This window comes from Ornithodoros turicata, chromosome 7 (assembly GCF_037126465.1).
Source record: "Ornithodoros turicata isolate Travis chromosome 7, ASM3712646v1, whole genome shotgun sequence".
In the NCBI taxonomy this organism is placed as follows: domain Eukaryota; kingdom Metazoa; phylum Arthropoda; class Arachnida; order Ixodida; family Argasidae; genus Ornithodoros; species Ornithodoros turicata.
Window position 1 is genome coordinate 23,383,628 of NC_088207.1, and position 19,450 is coordinate 23,403,077.

The 19,450-nt window shown below is 46.6% G+C and overlaps 2 protein-coding genes across 2 annotated transcripts in view; one reads left to right on the forward strand and one right to left on the reverse strand.

The window, feature by feature from the left end:
- LOC135399697 (uncharacterized) overlaps positions 1 to 12,713 on the forward strand; it is a 65,096-nt gene extending 52,383 nt beyond the window's left edge. Inside the window, exon 11 of the mRNA XM_064631429.1 lies at positions 12,421 to 12,713. Within this exon, the coding sequence (XP_064487499.1) occupies positions 12,421 to 12,621 (201 nt within the window). The 3' untranslated portion in view covers positions 12,622 to 12,713. The remainder of the gene's footprint in view (positions 1 to 12,420) is intronic.
- Positions 12,714 to 16,630: 3,917 nt separating this feature from the next.
- The window catches only part of LOC135400528 (glucose dehydrogenase [FAD, quinone]-like), a 30,954-nt gene continuing 28,134 nt past the window's right edge, over positions 16,631 to 19,450 (reverse strand). Inside the window, exons 6-7 of the mRNA XM_064632361.1 lie at positions 18,569 to 18,788; positions 16,631 to 16,775 (exon numbers count right to left, since the gene is read on the reverse strand). Coding sequence (XP_064488431.1) covers positions 16,631 to 16,775; positions 18,569 to 18,788 — 365 coding nt within the window. The remainder of the gene's footprint in view (positions 16,776 to 18,568; positions 18,789 to 19,450) is intronic.

Below are 19,450 nucleotides of genomic sequence, written 5' to 3' on the forward strand. Positions count from 1 at the left end.
ATACAGGTTCGCTAGATTTCTTACCGTCTATACGTTGCCCAGTGTAGGGTCAATTATCTTAGGAAATTGACTGACGCTTCGACAGCCGTTTTAGCTAGAAAATGCAGACAAGGATTTATTTTTGTTGGAAAAAAGCGTGCTATGTGTTTGAGAAACCGCATAATGTTATGGGAGAAGTTTTATGTACGATTTATCGATGTGTAACACCGTCGACGATGTTATGGAACGACGAGCGACGTAAAACAAAATACCAATCACATTTGAAACTTTTGTGGGATTCTGTGCATTTTCCAGACGCTTTCTTTCAATCACACACTCCCATGTCATGCTGAGTCCTGTAGCACGCTACAAAGTACTGCATTTCATGTTTAACATCTGGATTTTGTTTTTAATGAGTACCGTTAGCACAGAAAGATGCGCACGAAAACTCCAAAAGCTATGTGGTTGCACACCACGCAGACACAAGAAATACCAGGGCACATATACATGACTTTCTGCACCTCTTCCGGTTTGTTGCTTAAACGACATCCGGTTTCGCCGCAAACACGTTCTGCGCCAACCACTATGCTGATTGATACAGTTATCGCTTCTGATCTGAAGGGAGAGAGGGCCGTATGCGCCTTTTTGTTGTAATTCAAATTGCCATATAGAACTCCGAAGAGTTAGGGCATAGCACAGGCCCTAGAAACCAAATCAGTGGGTCCACCTTATCCCTGTGTAGAGTGCTATTTCAACTCAACTCAGCCCATGGGGTGTAAAATTGTTAGAGTCAAGTTATGTGACTGTCGTCATGGGTGACGTCACTGGTCAGCCTCTGAATTAATTCCGTACTCAGGAATTATTGCACAAATCACTTCGTATTTAATATTTATCATGTAGGACATGATAAGCAATTTGTAAGACGCAACCATGTCTGCAGCATTCTCGACTGTCACTTACCTTTATAGTTAGAGACACTTTACCAAATGATTCATAAAGGCCATTCTTAAGGGGAAGCGTGTAATGGTCGTCATGGAAGTATGCTTTAGCATAACCATCGCACATGAAGTACAGTTATATATGCTTAGACATCTATTATGTAGTGCATCATCTAATCTTCTGAACCCTGTGTGTGGCTGCATACGAAATAATTTTTTATGCACATGCTGCACCTTCCTAGTCATACATGTGCACACGAATAACAGTGAATATATGTGAAGTGGCAAAAAACAATGCTGGACTCTACCATCATTGTGCCCCTACAACCCCTTGCCTTGCAACTTATGTCTTGTGAAAAGAGAATATCTCACTAGAAAAGACTACACTTGTGTATTGTTTTGCAAGCAAATAAATCTCTATTTTCATTTTCCATCAATCAGCAATGTTAGGACCTTGTGCAAATATAAATATCAACAAGGAATGTACTTACAAACTATTCCTATATATTCAAATGGAGATATGACTCTTTTTCTACCTTAGCACAGTACAGCTTCAGAATTAACGGACTGTACAGGATCAGCAATATTTAGATATCTCAAGAGGGGAATCACATAAAACTCCAATAATAGGCTAGACAATCAAAGCTCCAAAAGGCAAAATAGTACCAGAAAAATCTGAATAATTAGTAGTCGTTGTGATCTGTACCACTATGTACAGTTTATGAAGGGAACATGTTACCTCATTGCATTCCCTCCGCGTGAACACTTGAACAGGCAGCTTTCCAGGTCGCTCTTTTCGTCTTTTCCAACGGTCTTTTCTTTTTCTTTCTGTTTCTTTTTTTTTTCTTACTTGCAGTCGCAAACAAGGCCTTAGTGAAACACAAGCAGCCAAATACAGGATGCGACAGCTACAACACAACTGTTTGCTCTCAACTGCTATATTTATTAGCGGACTCTAGAGTATACACACATATGCTGCTACAATGCAACCCACAGAATCACAGACAAGGAAAAAATGGTTATATATCTTCCCCCTCCCCCGTCATCCAATTTCACAGGGCAGCCGTGTGCCCGTGCGTCCCCCTTGAGATAACTCATCTCGGACAGAAGCAAATCCAACCGCCGACTGCTTACATATACATCTGTCTTGGATTTCTCTAACCACCTGTTGTTTAAACGCTGCCCTGATTTCTGTGTTCTGGAAATTTAGGAAGCATCCAGAGTCCCTACAATGTATTGCCAAGTTTCTCGAGAGCATCAAAAGTCTGTCCTTGGCTGTCTGTGTTTCACTATAGCTCTGAGTTACAAGCTACCCCATTACAACATAGTAGGAAACACAGATTTGTAAACAGGATCTGTTGATTTCACTGTACGTACCCCCGTACAGGGATCATAGTGGATAATAGATCTTGTGTGATAATGTCAGTAACTAAAGAAAGCTAGATAAACCACTCTTACTTCGTAGCAGTAGTAGTTTTTGTGTGAAGCTACGCAATTCCTGCCCACCAAATAATTTAAACCATATGTTTCAACTGCCAGCATAATCCCCTGAAAGACAGTTCTCACTTGGCTGGAACTACCGGGTCTAGAACCTATTCCCTAACATGGTGTAGCATCAGGGAGGAAAACCAAGGGGCACGGTGGAGGAAACACACACACACACACACACGAGCTATGTTCTCACTGTGTAACGGCTGCTCTGGCTACTAAAATGAACATGTTCCAAATTAATGCAACATGGCTTGACACGATATGCTGGTGAAAGGTAAGAAATAAAATAAGTAGCGAAATGTACAATACACACCTCACGCTTGTCATAACAAGACGGTTTCCTTCCTGCATTCATGCGCTGCCATTCCCCTCCCACTTTATGGAAGAACAGAACTATGTTACTACGTTGCGTGGCATTACATGATCCTTTGTCAGTACTTGAACAGGACTATAGCACAGAATAAACCAGTGAATATAATTTGTGGCTTTCCACGCTTAATAGCCGCTTAATAATAATGCTTAATAATAAGTTGTGTTGAGAAACACCGCTTCCTGTTTGCCATGTCTAAATGAAATGTACCTGACGTGATCCAAAGTAAATGTTTTGAGTCGAACACACAAACAGAAAAACACAACACAAGCCGTAACATTAACAGATAGCAAATGAGCTGTGAGGAGCTCCACCTTGGGACAAAGCCAACAAGTTAATTCACAAAAGGTCCCTGACATCCCATACTGGTAGCAGGAGGGTCCATGTTCAACTCCTGGTACTAGCACTGACTGGCCTTTTCATGAATTATTTGTTGAATTATTTGCCTGAGAACTTGAACCATTCATCAACCACTGAATCCTCATGAGGCGATGAGGGTTCGTCATCCCAAAGAGACCCCTTTCTTGCATGTGTCCTTAGGGTTGCTCACCACTGCAAGAAAAAAAAAAGATTTAATGACAAGAAATGGGTAGTCATGTTTACTGTATAATGGTTTTGCACAACAGAAAGAAGACGGTTGAGAGCAACTAAATTTTAATGAAACAAGTCTTTCGCGCAGAAGGCCGCACTTCTTCAGGTCTAACATCAAGTTACAAAATTCCAGAATATAGAAGGCATATTGTAAGGTAGACAGCGAGGGTTGGTACAAACATACAAATAAAAATACAAACATGTATAATAATATAAAAAGGGCATACGAGTCCATCAGTTGCAAAGAGACAATGGATGAGATGTGTAGCATAATACATGCCACGGCGGCCAGATCAGTATTTGGCACGAAAGGCATTCACGGGGGACACATTCAGAGAAACAGTGCTACAGTGTCTTGTCAACTCATCCCCTGCCGGCTTGGAACCAGTGGCGTAACCACGGGGGGGGGCTAGGGGGGGCTCGAGCCCCCCCTACCTGCCACGACGGACCCACGCGAATCGCGCAAATCCAATGAGAAAATAATATATGGTGTGTGTGGGGGGGGGGGGGCAGTGTGACGATCGAGAAAGTTCTTACAGTTCATGGCGTCTATCTAATCGGCACTCTTGAATGATTTTCAGAGTATGAGCTTTTCAAAATCCTTCCGATCTCGTGACACCGCCTCATTGGACATCACGTCGTATTGTGAACGCCCAAATCAATTACCCCATTTTGAGGTGCGCACAAGTATTGTGTGTTTTCGCAGCCAGGATCAGCGGGGGGGGGGGAGTTTTCCTATCGAGCCCCCCCTACCTTAGCGGTCTGGCTACGCCACTGCTTGGAACTGCTGGAGTTGTACCCCCTTTTTATTTTATTATATATGTTTGTACGAGGGGCGTTCAAGTCTCCTTTCTGTCTCCTGAGTGTACAAATGGCTCGCGCTACTTCTTTTCACACGCGACAGGCCTCCGCGTTCACCACGTGGTGGTCCAAAGTTTGTGCAAAACAGAAGACACGTGCTGGACAAGATGGCCGATAACGAGGTGAGCGCGCACATCGAACAGGGAATTGTCATGAAGTTTCTCGTGAATGAAGGCGTAAAGTCATCTGAAATTCACAGAAGACTTCAGGCTCAGTATGGCCATGATACACTTAGCCGCAGCAAAGCGTTTGAGTGGTGCAAACGGTTCCGAGACATCCGTACATCAGTGCAGGACGATCCCGGCCGGGGCGGCTCAGAGCCCAGTGTAAGAGTTCCTGAGAACATTCAACTTGTGGAGCGCCTGATCCTCAAAGACCGACGGATAACATGTCTCGAACTGGCTCGAAAGACGGACCTTTCAGTGGGAACGTTGAACACTATCATTCATGGACACCTCTAGTTTCGGAAAGTTAGTGCCCGTTGGGTCCCGAGGCAGCTCTCCGTGTTTGACCGGCAGAGAAGACTGGAAATCTCCCAAGAGCTAAGCTACCGTTTCGGCACTGAAGGACAGCCGTTCCTTGGTCGGATCATCACGTGCGATGAAACGTGGGTGCACCATTTCACTCCTGAGTAGAAACGCGCATCAAAACAGTGTAAGCATCCGGGCTCGCCAGCTCCCAAGAAGTTCCGAAGCAGCACGTCTGCGGGTAAGGTCATGGCCACGGTTTTCTGGGACAAGGCTGGCGTTGTTCATGTTGATTTTCTGCCCAGTGGTACCATCATCAATAGTGCATATTACTGCCAGGTTCTCAGGGATGTGCATAAGGCGCTGAAGCAAAAGCGGCCGAGCCTCATCACCAAGGGAGCCCTCCTCCTACAGGACAATCCACGCCCACATACCGCGCCATCTCACGACACACACCTTACAGGAGCTTGGCTGGGAGTTGCTGCCACATCCCCCTTACAGTCCAGACCTCGCCCCCAGCGATTTCCATCTCTTCGGGACACTGAAGGCGTTCCTTGGGGGCCGCCACTTCAGCTGCGACGACGAGGTCAAGAATGCGGTCCGATCATGGCTGCTACGCACTGGTAAGGATTTCTACGCTGCTGGCATCAAAGCCCTCGTGAAACGCTGGGACAAGTGCATTAGTGCAGCTGGAGATGACGTTGAAAAATAAAACTAATTTCTCGCCTGTAAGTTCATTTTACTTTTGCGAAAAATGAAAAGTCCCGGTTTGACTTGAACACCCCGCGTATATTTATTTTTATGTTTGTACAAACCCTCGCTATGTACCTTACAACACGTCTTATATATTCTGGGATTTTGTAAAATTTAGGTGCTTCCAACTGTCTTCTTTCTGTTGTGAATATCTTGGCGATTTCGGGTGATGCACCCGGTAATCCGAGCGAGAGCGCCCAGGTCCAGTGCACGCTATACACGGGAGTCGCTCGGCTCGGGGCACTCATCATGCGAATTTGTTGGAAGCTCTACCGCTCTTCTACGAGGGTCGCTGCGGTCTCTATACGCATTGTGCGTTCGTCATGTTCGTGAACTTCCGGCAGCGTCGTTGGCGTCGTCGCGCACTTTCGCCTGATCACAAGCACAGCTTGCGAGAAGCAGGTCACATCATCCTCTTTGTCATTCGCATTATCGGTGTCAATTAAACTTTCATCTCTACTACTTTCGTAAAGCTCCATGCCGTCGATGATGACGGCAACAAAGAAACAGATGACAGGCAGACAGCCGCAGGAACAATACGTAGCAGACGACACTCGCGAGGCGCATATATGCGCATGCTCGCCGTCGAGAGCGGAAGAGAGAGCTGAGGGCAGTTTTGGCTCGGCCTCTTACACAAGAGCCAAAAAGTGGTCTTGGGGCGAGCGAACTGCTCCGTAGTACATCACTCGAACACGCGGCTCTTGCTGTGACCGCACCACCCCAATTTACCGCGCGAGTTCGGGGCAGAAAAATGCATCACCCGAAATCGACATGTATCAAGGGATACTGGCACATTGCTCTGCCACGTACTATGATTTTGCAGTAAGATTATGGACTTTGGATACAAAGACTACACAGCGCTGCTCAGGTACTTTTGCCTAGTGAATAGCATGCATGCAGTATGCACACAGTATTTGTGCAGTAGACCCACTAAAAATGTAATTAATGTGGCATTGCCCACAGTAATGCACCAAGTGCAACACAAGTATTGTAGAATGCAGGTATTTTAGCTTACATGCCAATCCAGTACCACTATCCAGTGTGAAGTTGTGACAAATAAACAGCTGCCATTTTTCGTCGCTCTCAGGACACAGACAGTGAATTAATAAGAGTAGACAATATTAACATGAATTCTGGGCTATTCTTCAATCAAACCTTCACAGATAGTAAAGACACCTTCCTCAATGGACGTGGGTGACAGTGAAAATTCTAAAACGTTATCGGAGACGATATCAGCTTCTGCGTGTCAAACGATTGTCTTTCCAACAGTAATGCAGCTAACAGTAGCAAAAATCTGCAAAAGGCAAATTAAATGAAACTAATGTAACGTACCTTCTATCTCAGACAGTGAAGCTTGTACGACCCCATCCACAGGAACCAGTGTTTGGACAGCAAAAGTGCTTGAACTGGGAGATAGCAGTTAATCAGAATGGCGACCTTTGTTATCCACCGTGAAAGCAGAGGGTTTAATGTTGAGGACAGATTTAAGAGTGGCGCCAAGATGTCTGCATGAGAGCGCCCATGAAAAGTGGAATATAGGCGAATACTCAAATTCTAACATCACATTGTCATACCTGTTGGTGGCAGCTAGACTGCAACTAACGTGTTAGCAATTTCTTCATGCACCAGATGCAAGCCAGGCCCTGCTTAATTCCCGCCTTCAGCTCCGTGGCACGTTCAAAATTATTTGTGTGTCGGGTATCTCACTCCAGACGATTTCGTGCCGAGATTCCAAACTGCCTCTGGAGTCGCACATAATAACATTCGTGGACGAAATCCTTGGAGTGAAACTCAGCCCGCACGACTGTCGCTGCCAGCCAAGAGCTTCGCACGCCTTGTTCTTTTGGCGACTTACAATAAGTAACACTTAAATGCTCCGATGAATTGTTCTAACAGCGTGGCACTGTCGCATTCTCGACAACTTCGCCGTCGCATATCACGTATCATATCGCTTCAGCTCATAAAAGGCAAGGTGAGCACAAGGAAGTGCGCTTTACAAACGACGTTGTGCCAAGGAAATGATCATATGCTTTGTTTCCGGCTTAGCAATAACATAACAGCTGTTTGCTAGTGTAAGATGCACAGACACACTCTGAACGAAACCAAAGAAGCCAAGCGGTCAAGCCCAAGCATTGAAACCACCAAAAACCGATTCAAACCAAACAAGCCAAGCGGCCAGGCCCAAGCATTGTCCATGCCAAGCCAAAGACAGATAAACCTAGAGCAGTGACGTCGGTGCGCCCGTGCGCAGGATTTGCCGATGGTCTGACGGGCGGGCGGGGAAACTGAAAAAAAAAAAAAAGTTTTATAGAAAACTACAAACAGCTGGACCAGTATATTTAGCACACATATTTAGTGTTCGATAATGAACACACAGCGCGAGTATCGGTCAGTTCTGCGGTCATATCTGTCCTTTAAGGCAGAATTGCGGCACAGGCGTAGAAGTCTTGCCATCATAGTGGCATTTACTTGGGCTGTGTGGCAGGCATGTAGTGAAAGTGACATGCGATTGGGACGAGTGCACAAAACAAAAATGCCATTACATTATCCCGTATGACAGGGGTGTAACATTTGATTCAACGTTCTAATTACTGTGGTTAATATCTAAGCACAATGCGCAAGTGGCCACCATAGTGTGCGAGCTTTGTGAAAGGAGCAGAATCTTGGTTACACATTACAATTACACATTACACATTACAATGTTACCTTATCAAGGTGCACGCGAATATGAGGTTGCCGTTGCCGTAACTTGAAGTTCATGAGTTGAAAAAAAGTACTTACATATGAATGCGCTGCCTAATATGGACGAGTAAGAGTGCAAACAAATTCTGAAAATGTGGGTGCATTCCTAACTCATTATTAGTAGTAGTATCTTCCCCAGCTTCCCTCTGCTCTGTGGTCGAGAGGCCACAGAATAGCAACTGTGGACCGCGCGTATCAGAGACATCAGGGCGCGCACACCGCAGGGAGAAACGTCATAGCGGGCCGGTGCTTTCTCGCGCGGGGTCATATTGCGAACAATGCTCGAAATTTCGTGAATTTGAAAAAGATTCGACTATTTTCTTTTGCCCGCAATGGATTTGCTCTTTCTTACAATGTGTGGACTGCACAGGACCCCGCATTCACGAACAAGCGCAAATCTCCCCTGCGACCACCTGGACACAATATACGTCCATTCTTAAAGGTAAAGCCGTAAACAGGTATACAAGGTGCGCATTTCTCTGCTTTATATCATTGCAACGTAGGCAGTGAAAGCTTCTTGTAATTGCTAGAACTCAACTTCAAAAGGCGCTTGCATACGGATGAAATATTCACTGCACTCTTTCGCTTTTTAGCTCCGACCTGCATGTGCTGTGACTTAATTCTGACGTCATTTTGACGTTGCGCTTTTCCCACCAATTACGATCAAGGGATCCACGTGTGATTTTACTTCACTTGGGGAAATTGACTAGACGAGTGTGGGTAATTATTCTCTCGCCCCTCTCTCACACAAAATTGCTTGGTCCCTGGCCACGTCCAACCCACCAACGCTCTGCCCCCAAGAAACTCTCTTGACCTTTCTGGATACAATAGGACTTCGGTCCTTATTGTGAAGGGGCTCATTATTTCATTCCCTGCATCACCACCAGCAATGGGGTAGAGTATCGCCCCAGGCGATGAAACTGTCCATTCATCATCTCACAATGAAGTTGTTGTTGTTATTATTATTCTGTTCAAAATCTAGGCCGTTACAACCTCAAGCTAGTAAAGAAATGCGCTCAATTTTGATATCACACGCGCACTACGTGTTCCGCGCAATAGCACGCAGCACAGCGCGAGCGCGAATGGTTCCGGAAGCTCAGGTGCGCGATGGGTCATCTTAGTCAATGGTTCCGACGACTGGACTGCCGTACTTGAGTTACGTCGTATCGCATCACCAGCTCGCGTGGCTCAGTGGTTAGCGTGCTGGCCATGTCACGTCATGAAGTTCACGTTCAGAATTAGTCGTTCAGTATTACTTAGCCCAACCGAGCATGTGGGAGGTGAGGTGTCATGATGCTGAATTTCGGAACCACGGAGCGCAAAATGTTATTCCACAGAAACAAATGGAGCACTCCGCCTCATAGCTGATAACGCAGCCTGTTTATTGGTTCGAAATTTGTCACGTCCCTCCAGAGCGTGGAGCTCGGCCCCCTGATTGGACGGCAAAAGGCTACGTAGCCATGTGACATTTGCCTGGTGGAGAGAGGCGCGCGGGTTACTCATCTTTGAAAGCATTTATATGAGACACTGAGCTGGCACGAGCAGAACGAAATGTATATTTGGGTATTATGACATGCGTTATTCCATGGGGTACCATTATTTGTGAGGTCTTTGACGGCCTGTTTACGGCCCCTTTAATATTCACTTGGGTCGGAGTAGCCTGGTGAGGCCATCCATACCGTTTCGAATGCATACTTCACTTAAGTCACAGCCCAAAGACATGGCAAAGCGTGAAATTTCTGCTGTAGAGCGTGCCCTACACCGACCGTCCTCCTGAACTTCAAGCTAGTCCAGTTACGTACCATAACAGCCCTGCACAGCACACACGAGCGGCATAAGGGGGACATATGCTGCTTGCCCATGCAGGGTGACAATTGGTGAAAAATAACCAATAGGGTGAAACCAGGGTGAAAAATAACCAATAGTGTATTTCATTATTCATTTTCCACATGCCGATGACCCGTTTTGCAAACGCATATTTTCTTTTGCACTTGAACAAATTTCTTGGCCGTACTGTGCAAAGGCGTTGCTTTGAAGCGTAACCCGTGTCGTCTTGTTCTTCCCGTGCCTTCTTATTCACTCTCAAAACAGCGCTTCACCGCATGGCGGCGCGCTCCTAGCCAACCACCATCCCGAATGACAACGTTCTTTCCCTTGATTTGACGAAAGCGGTACGCGTACGCCATTTTTCTGGCAATTGTCAACTGCATAATGCCGCAAAAATAGCGTACGCTCCCAGATTTTCAGCAAATCAGGGGAAATGACGATGTCACGCGGGGTGGCTATGTGGTGAAGTTAATTTTTAAGAGTGTAAGTGGCGTACGCAGATGTGCACGGCCACTGATCACAACCACCGGTGCAGCAAATGGCCCGTTACGGCCACCTCCTCCCCTATATTGACCACGTAAAAAGCATGGAAAGCATGTGCCGTCCGCTCTTTATAACTATCATAACTACATAAGTGTGCAAAAGGGCCTCTAGATTTCAACAAATCAGGGGAGAGAACGATGTTTCTGTTTTACCGTACAATGTTAAAACAGAACTTCACCACATAGCACGCTCCTAGTCAACCGTCATTCCGAGTGATATTATTCTGTGTCCATATTTGCTGAAAATGGGAGGAGGCGCTTTTCTGTGACATTATGTTTGTCCCAGATAGGCTCCCCGTGTTTTCAACAAATCATGACACGGGATGATATCATTCGGTATGGTGGTTGGCTAAGAGCGTGCTATGTGGTAAAGTTCTGTTTTAAGTGTGTATCTGCTGTAAGATCGTCTCAACGATAGAGTCGCGCTCTTAAAGCAGGACGCGCAGGACCCCCCTGACTTGCTGACAGCGGGTGGTGTGTACGCCTCGCGTTTTCACTGCGGGGTGTTGATGTTTAGCCTTTACAGAATTTTTATTAAAAAACGTATGAGAACAGCATAGATTTTCTTTTTGCAGTTGAGCTCTACGACGTTACATACTCTCTGGTAGGTACATCTGATACACTCTTAGAAATGAACTTCACCGCACAGCACGCTACTAGCCAACCATCATGCCGAATGATATCGATATCTGACCTGATTTGTTGAAAACGGGAGGCGTACGCCTTTTTTTGTGACAATTATGAACACCATAAGTGTCACAACCAAGGCGTACGCCTCCCGCTTTCGACAAATCAGGGCACATAACGATATCATTCGAGGTAACGGTTGGCATGGAGCGTGCTATGCGGTGAAGTTCATTTTTAGAGTGTAGTTACATATTCTCTTCCAAAGGATCCCGCCTGGACGTAGAACTGAACTGCGAAAACATCTGTGCTGCTTTCATATCTTTTTTAATAAAAATTCTATAGAGGAAAAAAAATCCTGTATAACGGTATCATCCTGTGCGTTGGTTGGCCTTCATCTTGTAAAGGTGCGTCCTGACTATGCCGATCGGCATAGTGAGTCATAGGCAAAACACACCGTGAAGCGCATCGGCCTTGCTGATCGGCATATAGTGAGGACGCACCATGGGGACACAGAGGAGAGATATGGGTCTGGTTAAGTAGCCACTCTGCAGAGCGCACTCTCGGCACTCTGTCCCTCTCGCTCGGAAGCCTCTGCTAAACGGGTTTAAGCCATGAGAGCGTTGCCTGTGCACGTGATCTATGCACGCAGCGTGTGCAAGCTTTTGTGTGTGTCACTGAATGCTCTTTTCCGACGAGCCGTCTTCCGCTGTCTGCAGCCTTCAAAAGAATGTAGAGGAGGCTCGATAGCGCGAGAAGATGTCTGATCTGTGGGTAGGAGTGCGGTATCGCCCTGCTCCAGAGACGGAGAAACGCCGCTCAGTAAAAAGGAGCCGGCTCCATGCACTCTGAACCCCGATCTTCAACTTGGCTATCGTTATTATATTTAAAGTTGGTGCACTCAAAAGCCGCTGTGGTAGGCTCGTACATGACCTCGTGGCGAATCACGCGTCAAAGTGATGCCTTAGCGCACGTTATGGGATAACGGCAAGTTGAAGAGCGGGCCCCTGCGCTCCTTTAAAAGCTAACGTCATTGTGTAACACCCCCCGCTACCATTCTGAATGACATTGTTCTCTCCCCTGATTTGTTGGAAAGGGGAGCCCTGCGCCTTTTTCACCCATCTTAATTGTCTGAAAACGTTTGTACGCCGGGCGCTTTCTCAGTAAAGAAGACTGTCTTCTGGCAATGTTTGGGGATCAGCACCATCTCCACAATATTTCGAATGTATTCGTAGGCGTGCATGGCTGCCCAACGACACCAGTTCCAAGGAGGATACAGCGTCTTCACCACCGAGTACGCTGAGGGTGAAAAATGTGACCCAATCAAGTTAGAGAACGGCACCGAGATCAAAGGCAAACATGCCATCATGCGCTACATTAGGACTCTGACAACTAGAACGTTCGGAGGAGCAGACTGTGCTCAAGTTCCCGTTTGATCCACATGGCTGCTGATATGTCTGTGTGAATGCCACAGGCGCGAACTGTGTCACTAGAGCGGCATTTGTTGCGATATTATTGCACTGTTTCAATAATAAAAAAAATCGCCATATCGCGTAGGTGCATGTTGTACCGTATGACTGGAAATCTCCCTTGTGTGGCAAACGACTACGATCTTCAGCAATGATCAACGCTGGTGACACATTTTTGTTCGTGGACAAAGCTTATGACACATGACAAGTCCCCTTGTCTACCTTAAATTCAGGGATATATACATGAGGAAGACCGAGAGACATGGACATAGATGGGGGCACACACAAGTTCTCATTTGCGTGTGTTGCCTTCTGTGTCCGCGTCTCTCGGTGGTCCTTGTTTGATCAGGGATATGTTGCCTTATGTTGTGTACACCGGATCGCTTGTACAGTCGTTGACCATATGAAAACTGGCCACGAAAATCAGCGTGCGTCTCTGAAACAAAACTGGAAGACACAAAAGGGTTATAGGTCGATGCAATTTTTACGTCGTCGGGCTACCCACCGGATGCTGCGCCATAACGCGCTCTAAAAACGGATGGCATACCTTTAACCATAGAAATCAGGAATCAGTAGGCAGGCAGGCAGGCTAGAAGAAAAGAAGAGAGAGAGTGATGGGGGAGAGCAAGGGAGCTGTACGGAGGGAAGACCCTCTCGCAATGTCCGAGGCGCCGTGAAGTCCGTGAGGTGCCATGATCGATATCGTGGATTCGGCAGGATTAGACCCCAGCCTTTCCACGTGTGAAGACTATGCGCGTTCGCAATGGCATCCAATCCAATGCAAGTTGCTTCCGCTGGGCTCCGCGTGCCATGCCGATTTCGTAGTGTGTTTCTTTTGTCTGCCATCACCTGTGCGCTTGCATTCCGTAGGGGGGGATAGAGCTAGAAAAATCACATTTGATGGGAAGAAAAACAAAAAACAGACACGCGCAAAGTAGCAAAACTCGTGCACATTACTCCCAAAGTAAGAAAAAATAAATAAATGTGGAATTAAAAACAAAACCAAATTTCAAAGAGGAATGCCGTTCGGTGAGTTTGGCAGTGCGTAGTCACCAGAGGTAGACATTTACAGGGCAATAAATACTGATAAATAGCGCTGGCGACGTGACAAATTTTACAGCAGCCTTTGCCTGGTAAGCGACCCAATGCAGAGAATTTGTGTGGAAACCCGGAGGCGTCGCGGTAAATTCTTGCCACTGAACGGAAAAAGCCACCTCCGCTTTCCGCTCTTTGGCGACCGCGCAGTGCAAGATTTTTAGCGGCATCCGCACATGAACGGCCAATCAGGAAGTAAACGGAAGTTGCGCGACGTTCTTGTTTTCTTCCGGCCTCACGCACGGAGGACATTGACGACGTCATTGGCTGGAAGGTAGGTCGCAGCGGTGCTCACGTTTTTCACCCGGCGGATTTAGGAAGGAAATAAAATGTCATTGCTGCTTCCATTATAGAGTGTTGCATTAAAACGACTTTTTTTGAGCCGGCACTGGAATTACATTTGTGAGTGCAGGTAAGTAAAGTGTAGGATATTCAAAACGTGGAATTGGGCCTGTTGGTACCGCATAGATGTGTCAGCTGTCCGACCATTCAAATAAATTGTTGTTAGTGCGCCTTCCGTGTCTGTTGTCCTTGTCTGATTTTAGCGCTTTTAATTCGGTATGTAGGATATTGTCTGCCATAGTGTCAGGAAGTTGACAGCTAGACAGTGTTCACAAGAAAAGAATGCGCTATCGCCACAGTAAGTGAACCCAAAGTGTTGTGTATGTGATGATTTCGCAAAAGCTCAGATGTAAGAACGAAAACGTTCATTACAGTCACCCTATCTGTCTTTCGGCATCTTGTCGAACACGGCCTCAGAAGCTCTCGCGCTGGAAGAGATCTCTCTGTGGACACTCGCGGGTGGAGGCAGTATAACTGGGACGGCATGCATACGCGAGGCAAGCGGCATGCGGTTGCGCATATCTCTACCGTATGTGGGTACCGGCCCTAAGTGTAAGGACATTTAGATTTAATCATTGCAGGTATACATAGTGTAACCCATAAACTCCGATGTGGATCCAGATACTACTGTACTGATGTATGTGTTTCTTAAATATCCGTTTGACTTGGCTTATACCATCTCAAGAAAACAAAAATAATGATGTGATACAGTACGTTCTTGAAGTAAAGGTATAAAAAGCATAAGGATATAAAAACACTGAAGAGCTTCGGTGATCTATACATGGTACCGGGTATAAACGCGTGGTGATGAGGTATAAATATGTTACGTTAGCCCTCCTTTGTTTGTACCTCTTCTATACCCTTCATAGGTATACATTTGAAGCAAAGGGTATCGATCATGGCGGCTCACATGTTGAGATGGCCCCCTTCGCTGGCTTGGTTTCTAGTTATGAGAATTCTACGCCTCTAGCCCTCCATAATCTCGATTCCTTGCCCCTATTTGTTGACACTTTTTTCATTAATAGGGAGTGATAATTGTGTCATTCTGTGGAAACGTTGGCCGTCGGGATCTTCGTGGGTGTTAGGAGTGGAAGGTGCGTGACAAGATAATGATGGTGCAAAACAAGCACCTCTTAAAGGGGTAGAGAAACCACATGGATAAAACGTTGTTTTTGGCAGGGTCTGCAAACCTCGCTCCACGCACTTCGTACACAAAGTCACACCTCCCACATCCTATTATTTTTATGCTACCGAGTTTTAAAAATCTCCCATTTCCGAGGCCCCCGCCGTCCGTGACGCCAAGTGGTGCCGGGCAACTCTCTTGAAATAGGCTGTAGTTCACGGCGTTCGCAGCTTTCGATGATGTAGTCTGAAGATAGGATTAGCAAAATATGCGAGCTCAGAGTGGAGAACGGGTCGCTAGGAGGCCTGTTTTCTCAACTATACCCTATTTTTGCCATACTGCATTCAACGCGGGCGCAGTTCACGCGAAACAAAAAAAAAAAAAAAAAAGAGAAAAAGAAACGCCGAACGGTCGCCAGACAAGTGGCCTGACGGGACTTACATCCTTCGCTCACTCCAAGGTTGCACCAAGCTAGCACGGCACTGGCCAGGGTCGACTGCTTTTGACGTCAAAGCCGGTTTCCCCGACGTGCCGGCAGCGGAGGACAGTCGCGTTTTTTGCCGTTATTCTAACCAATGTCGAGTTCATGCTCCACATGGTGATTGGGTTAGCAGCTAGGAATGAATACATATGCATGCAGAGGTTTTTGAAATGTCTTCATGGTCTCTTGAATAAACTCCACTGACAATGCACTGCACTGTCCATAGAACTGCAGCAACAACGATGAATACGTGAGAAAGTTTGTTTGCTCGTTACTTAATGTATTTTCCGGTGTACAGCGCGCATCGATGTCGTTGCACCCGCACGCGCACCCCGTAAAATTAGCAGAAATGAGAGAAAGTTCGATGTATAACGACAACGTGCACCACAGTCCCGAATATACCAACGCTGTACTATTGGGTATGAACTCAGCTGTACATCGCCCTTAATGAACGCAGTACCCTAAACCTGTACGTCGCATACAAGTCGTTTATTGTGTCTCAGACAAAATCGAACCCGTTCCTGACCCTAGGCTGGCTCACGCGTGCCATGTCGCCGCTGCAGAGAAAGGTCACCACGTCGTCGCTATCCATCCACCACCTGGGAAGCCTAGTGTCCTTTTTTCCACGAGGTCAACCCCCTCATAATCTTCCAAGAGATTGCCGCATTGGAACCCTCACGAAGGTATACTTAATGAATTCACAGGATGCCCGGCATCTTCCCGAAAAAAAAAAAAAAGGGAAGAGAAAAGAACTCGGATGTCTCTTTGGAGAACTCTTTGGTAACACTTTTGTCAATGTGTAATTGTTCTCGCGTAATTGTGTAATTTGCGTATTTGCGTAATTGTGTTCACGTGTAATTGTTCGCGCATTGTTCACCGGAAAATACGGTAAATGGTATGCTGTTATCCGTAGCCCATCTTGGACCGTTGATTCCTTATCTTCTCTTGGCGTAGTAGTCTTCCAGAATCATCGCAGCTCCTTTCACGGCAATCATCTGAACCGGTACGTGAGTGTTCGCGGACACGATCTCCGGCATCACCGAAGCATCCACCACACGTAGTCCAGTAATGCAATTGACCCTGCGTGTCAACAAATAATTGGTTGCTTGTAATATTTTCTCCCAACGGCATACAGAGTCGCCCAAAACAGTCAACACCGGGCATGAAAAGTACGGATTACGTGTCTCATCATGGGCTACATTTTTTTGTTTCTGACAGTACTGTATCTTCAAGTACCATCGTATGTAACCACCTCACTCTTGAGAGAGAAATTCGCTGAACGCAATACACTCCAAATGACGCCGTGAAAAGCGCGAGCAAGTCACATGAGCGCACGCATTTTTTCTGATTATTATTAAATATTATATTGATGTGATCACGGTACTATTCTGTGCAACGGTTGGTGGTCAATGTGCTATGTTGAGAAGTCAACAAAATCGAGGCCGACAACGGCGAGCCTTTTCACCACCACCACCAACAACAACAACAACAACAACAACAAAATTGCACAGACATTCTGTGTATTCAAGACGCATTGTAGCAGCGACCTATGCCTGCTATTCCTTGGTTGGTGGTAGCTCCAGACCGTATACTGGAGACTCATAGGTGATGGGTTCGAATCTTTTCACTGACTGTGCTGTCAGAAGTTTTCCTTGGGATTTCCGAATTTTCTGGACGGATGTCGGCACTGTACTCTCACTCTCGCCGTCAGAGCTGAGCGAGACGTCAGCACACTTATGGCGAATTCGGCTGGCAAATCTTGGCTCATGCTATGCTCAGGTCTCCCTTCAACTCGGCTCAACTCCCTTCGTCAAGCTGCTTCTTGCAGCATTTTGCTCTGGGCCTCCCGCATTGTGCCTGCTACAATGTGAAATAAAGTTTCAATTCAATTCAATTCGACTCCCCGGAAGTGGTGTAGGGACGTGAAAGGGAGCCGGTCCCTCATATTGTAGAGAATGGCCCTTTGATATCGCGGTCCGCCCCCGGATGGGCCGTGTGTTTGAAGGCGCGGCCTATCAGACGGTCGTCGGGGCAGCATCGCTTGCGGTGCTGTCCTGCTTTCGGGGAAGACTTTTCCTACACTCTAAGAAAAAAAGGTATGATTTTCTGCCCATTTCGGTAGAGCTGCATTGCAACCAGATTTCTACTCCAACCAGTTTTACCTTTTGGGTATAACTGCAGAGTAGAAACAAACTACAGACTAGAACCTGTCGTTCTACCAGCTTGGGTAGGAAATTCTACCATTTTCTCTTAGAGCAAATATGAGAGAGAGGAGCATGGGAAAGCGATGCCGTCGCTTATACCCGCGGGGGAGAAGTCGAGTGTGGATTCGCACAAAATGGTAGAAGTATACTGTCTTGCTGCAACTTGGGGTAGGAAATTCTACCTTTTTTTCTTAGAGTGTACAATCTGGGCCGGCTTTTTTGCTTTCGCGCGGTGGAGGATGCGTACTTCATTGGTCGGTCCGGATTGGATTCTCACGGTTTCCTGGTCGTTTCTGATCAACTCGCAGCAGGACGGAGCGCTCCTTCTTGTTCTCCCGACGTAGCTCCGGATTCAGCCGGGACATCAACAAATTACTTTCGCCCCTTCCAGACGTTGACAAGCCGAAGAACAACGCGCGTTGGGACTTCGACCGGATTTTGATGCACGATAGCGGCTTGGGCTGCGCGCTAAATTTTCCGAAGTCGAATTCGCATCAGCTAAAACTGCCCAAAAACCGGTGTCTGATTTTTCTTTATTGCATGATGGCAGTTGAAAAAAGATTGCCTTTATGTCTGGTCCCTGCAAATGCATCTGAAGATATACATTCTCTACAAATGAGATATTTATCGTGTCGTTGCTTGGCAGCAGATAAAAAATATGTATAGTACCTGAGACGCGGCGTTACTACAGCCTCCGTTCCGTTCCCCATGCGACAGGTTCCCGACTGGTGCCACACGCTGACCGTCAAGTGGGTGCACAGACACGCCATATAGCTGTCGGACCATAGCTTGTGTTGCTTGCAAGAAGGGAAAGGAATGTCCCACATTTTGGCTCCAAGATCTTCCTTCAACGCTTTCGCCGTCACGAGGTCGACGGCAGCTTTCACGGCTGGAAAATAGAAAGAGAAATGAAAATCTCATATACGGATCAGGGCAAACGTGGTTAGAATGCCAGGATAATGGGGAGCTCTAGTATTCATTGTAGCCTCTTAACGAAAACGATACTGCACAGATAGCAGTCGAATGATAATAAAAAAAGCAACGTGGTGTCAGCCACTTCAAAGGAACCAGGCGATTGGCTTATCATGTTTTCGAAACCATTATCGTGGACATATTTTGACCCAGTAAAATTCGTAAGTGGCATCTTCGACCGGCAGCCACCGATCGCTCTGGGGCGCACGCTGTATCTTCAGCAGGTCAAAACGGAGTGCTCTGATAACAGCCTTCTTCCTTCCATCTTCCGCCTTTCTTCCTTCTTCCTTCAGCACGGAGTGCGAAGATACCAATGGTGAATTGTGGTGGTCATTTCATGGCAACTTTCTTTGCCAGATCCCGAGCAGTCATGTTTGCTTGGTCAAAGCCAATCAATTTCGCATGTTCGCGTGCGCTTTCCGAGCGCCCGGAATTTGCCAGCTAGCACTTTTATTTTTTTCGCGCGGTCTCGAAACGACCAAGCAGCGGGATGCCCAACTATTAGCGAATTCAGGTGGTCATTTCATGGCAATACGTCCTAGCGCTCGGAAATTGCGAGGTCGGCGCCCGAGCTGAATC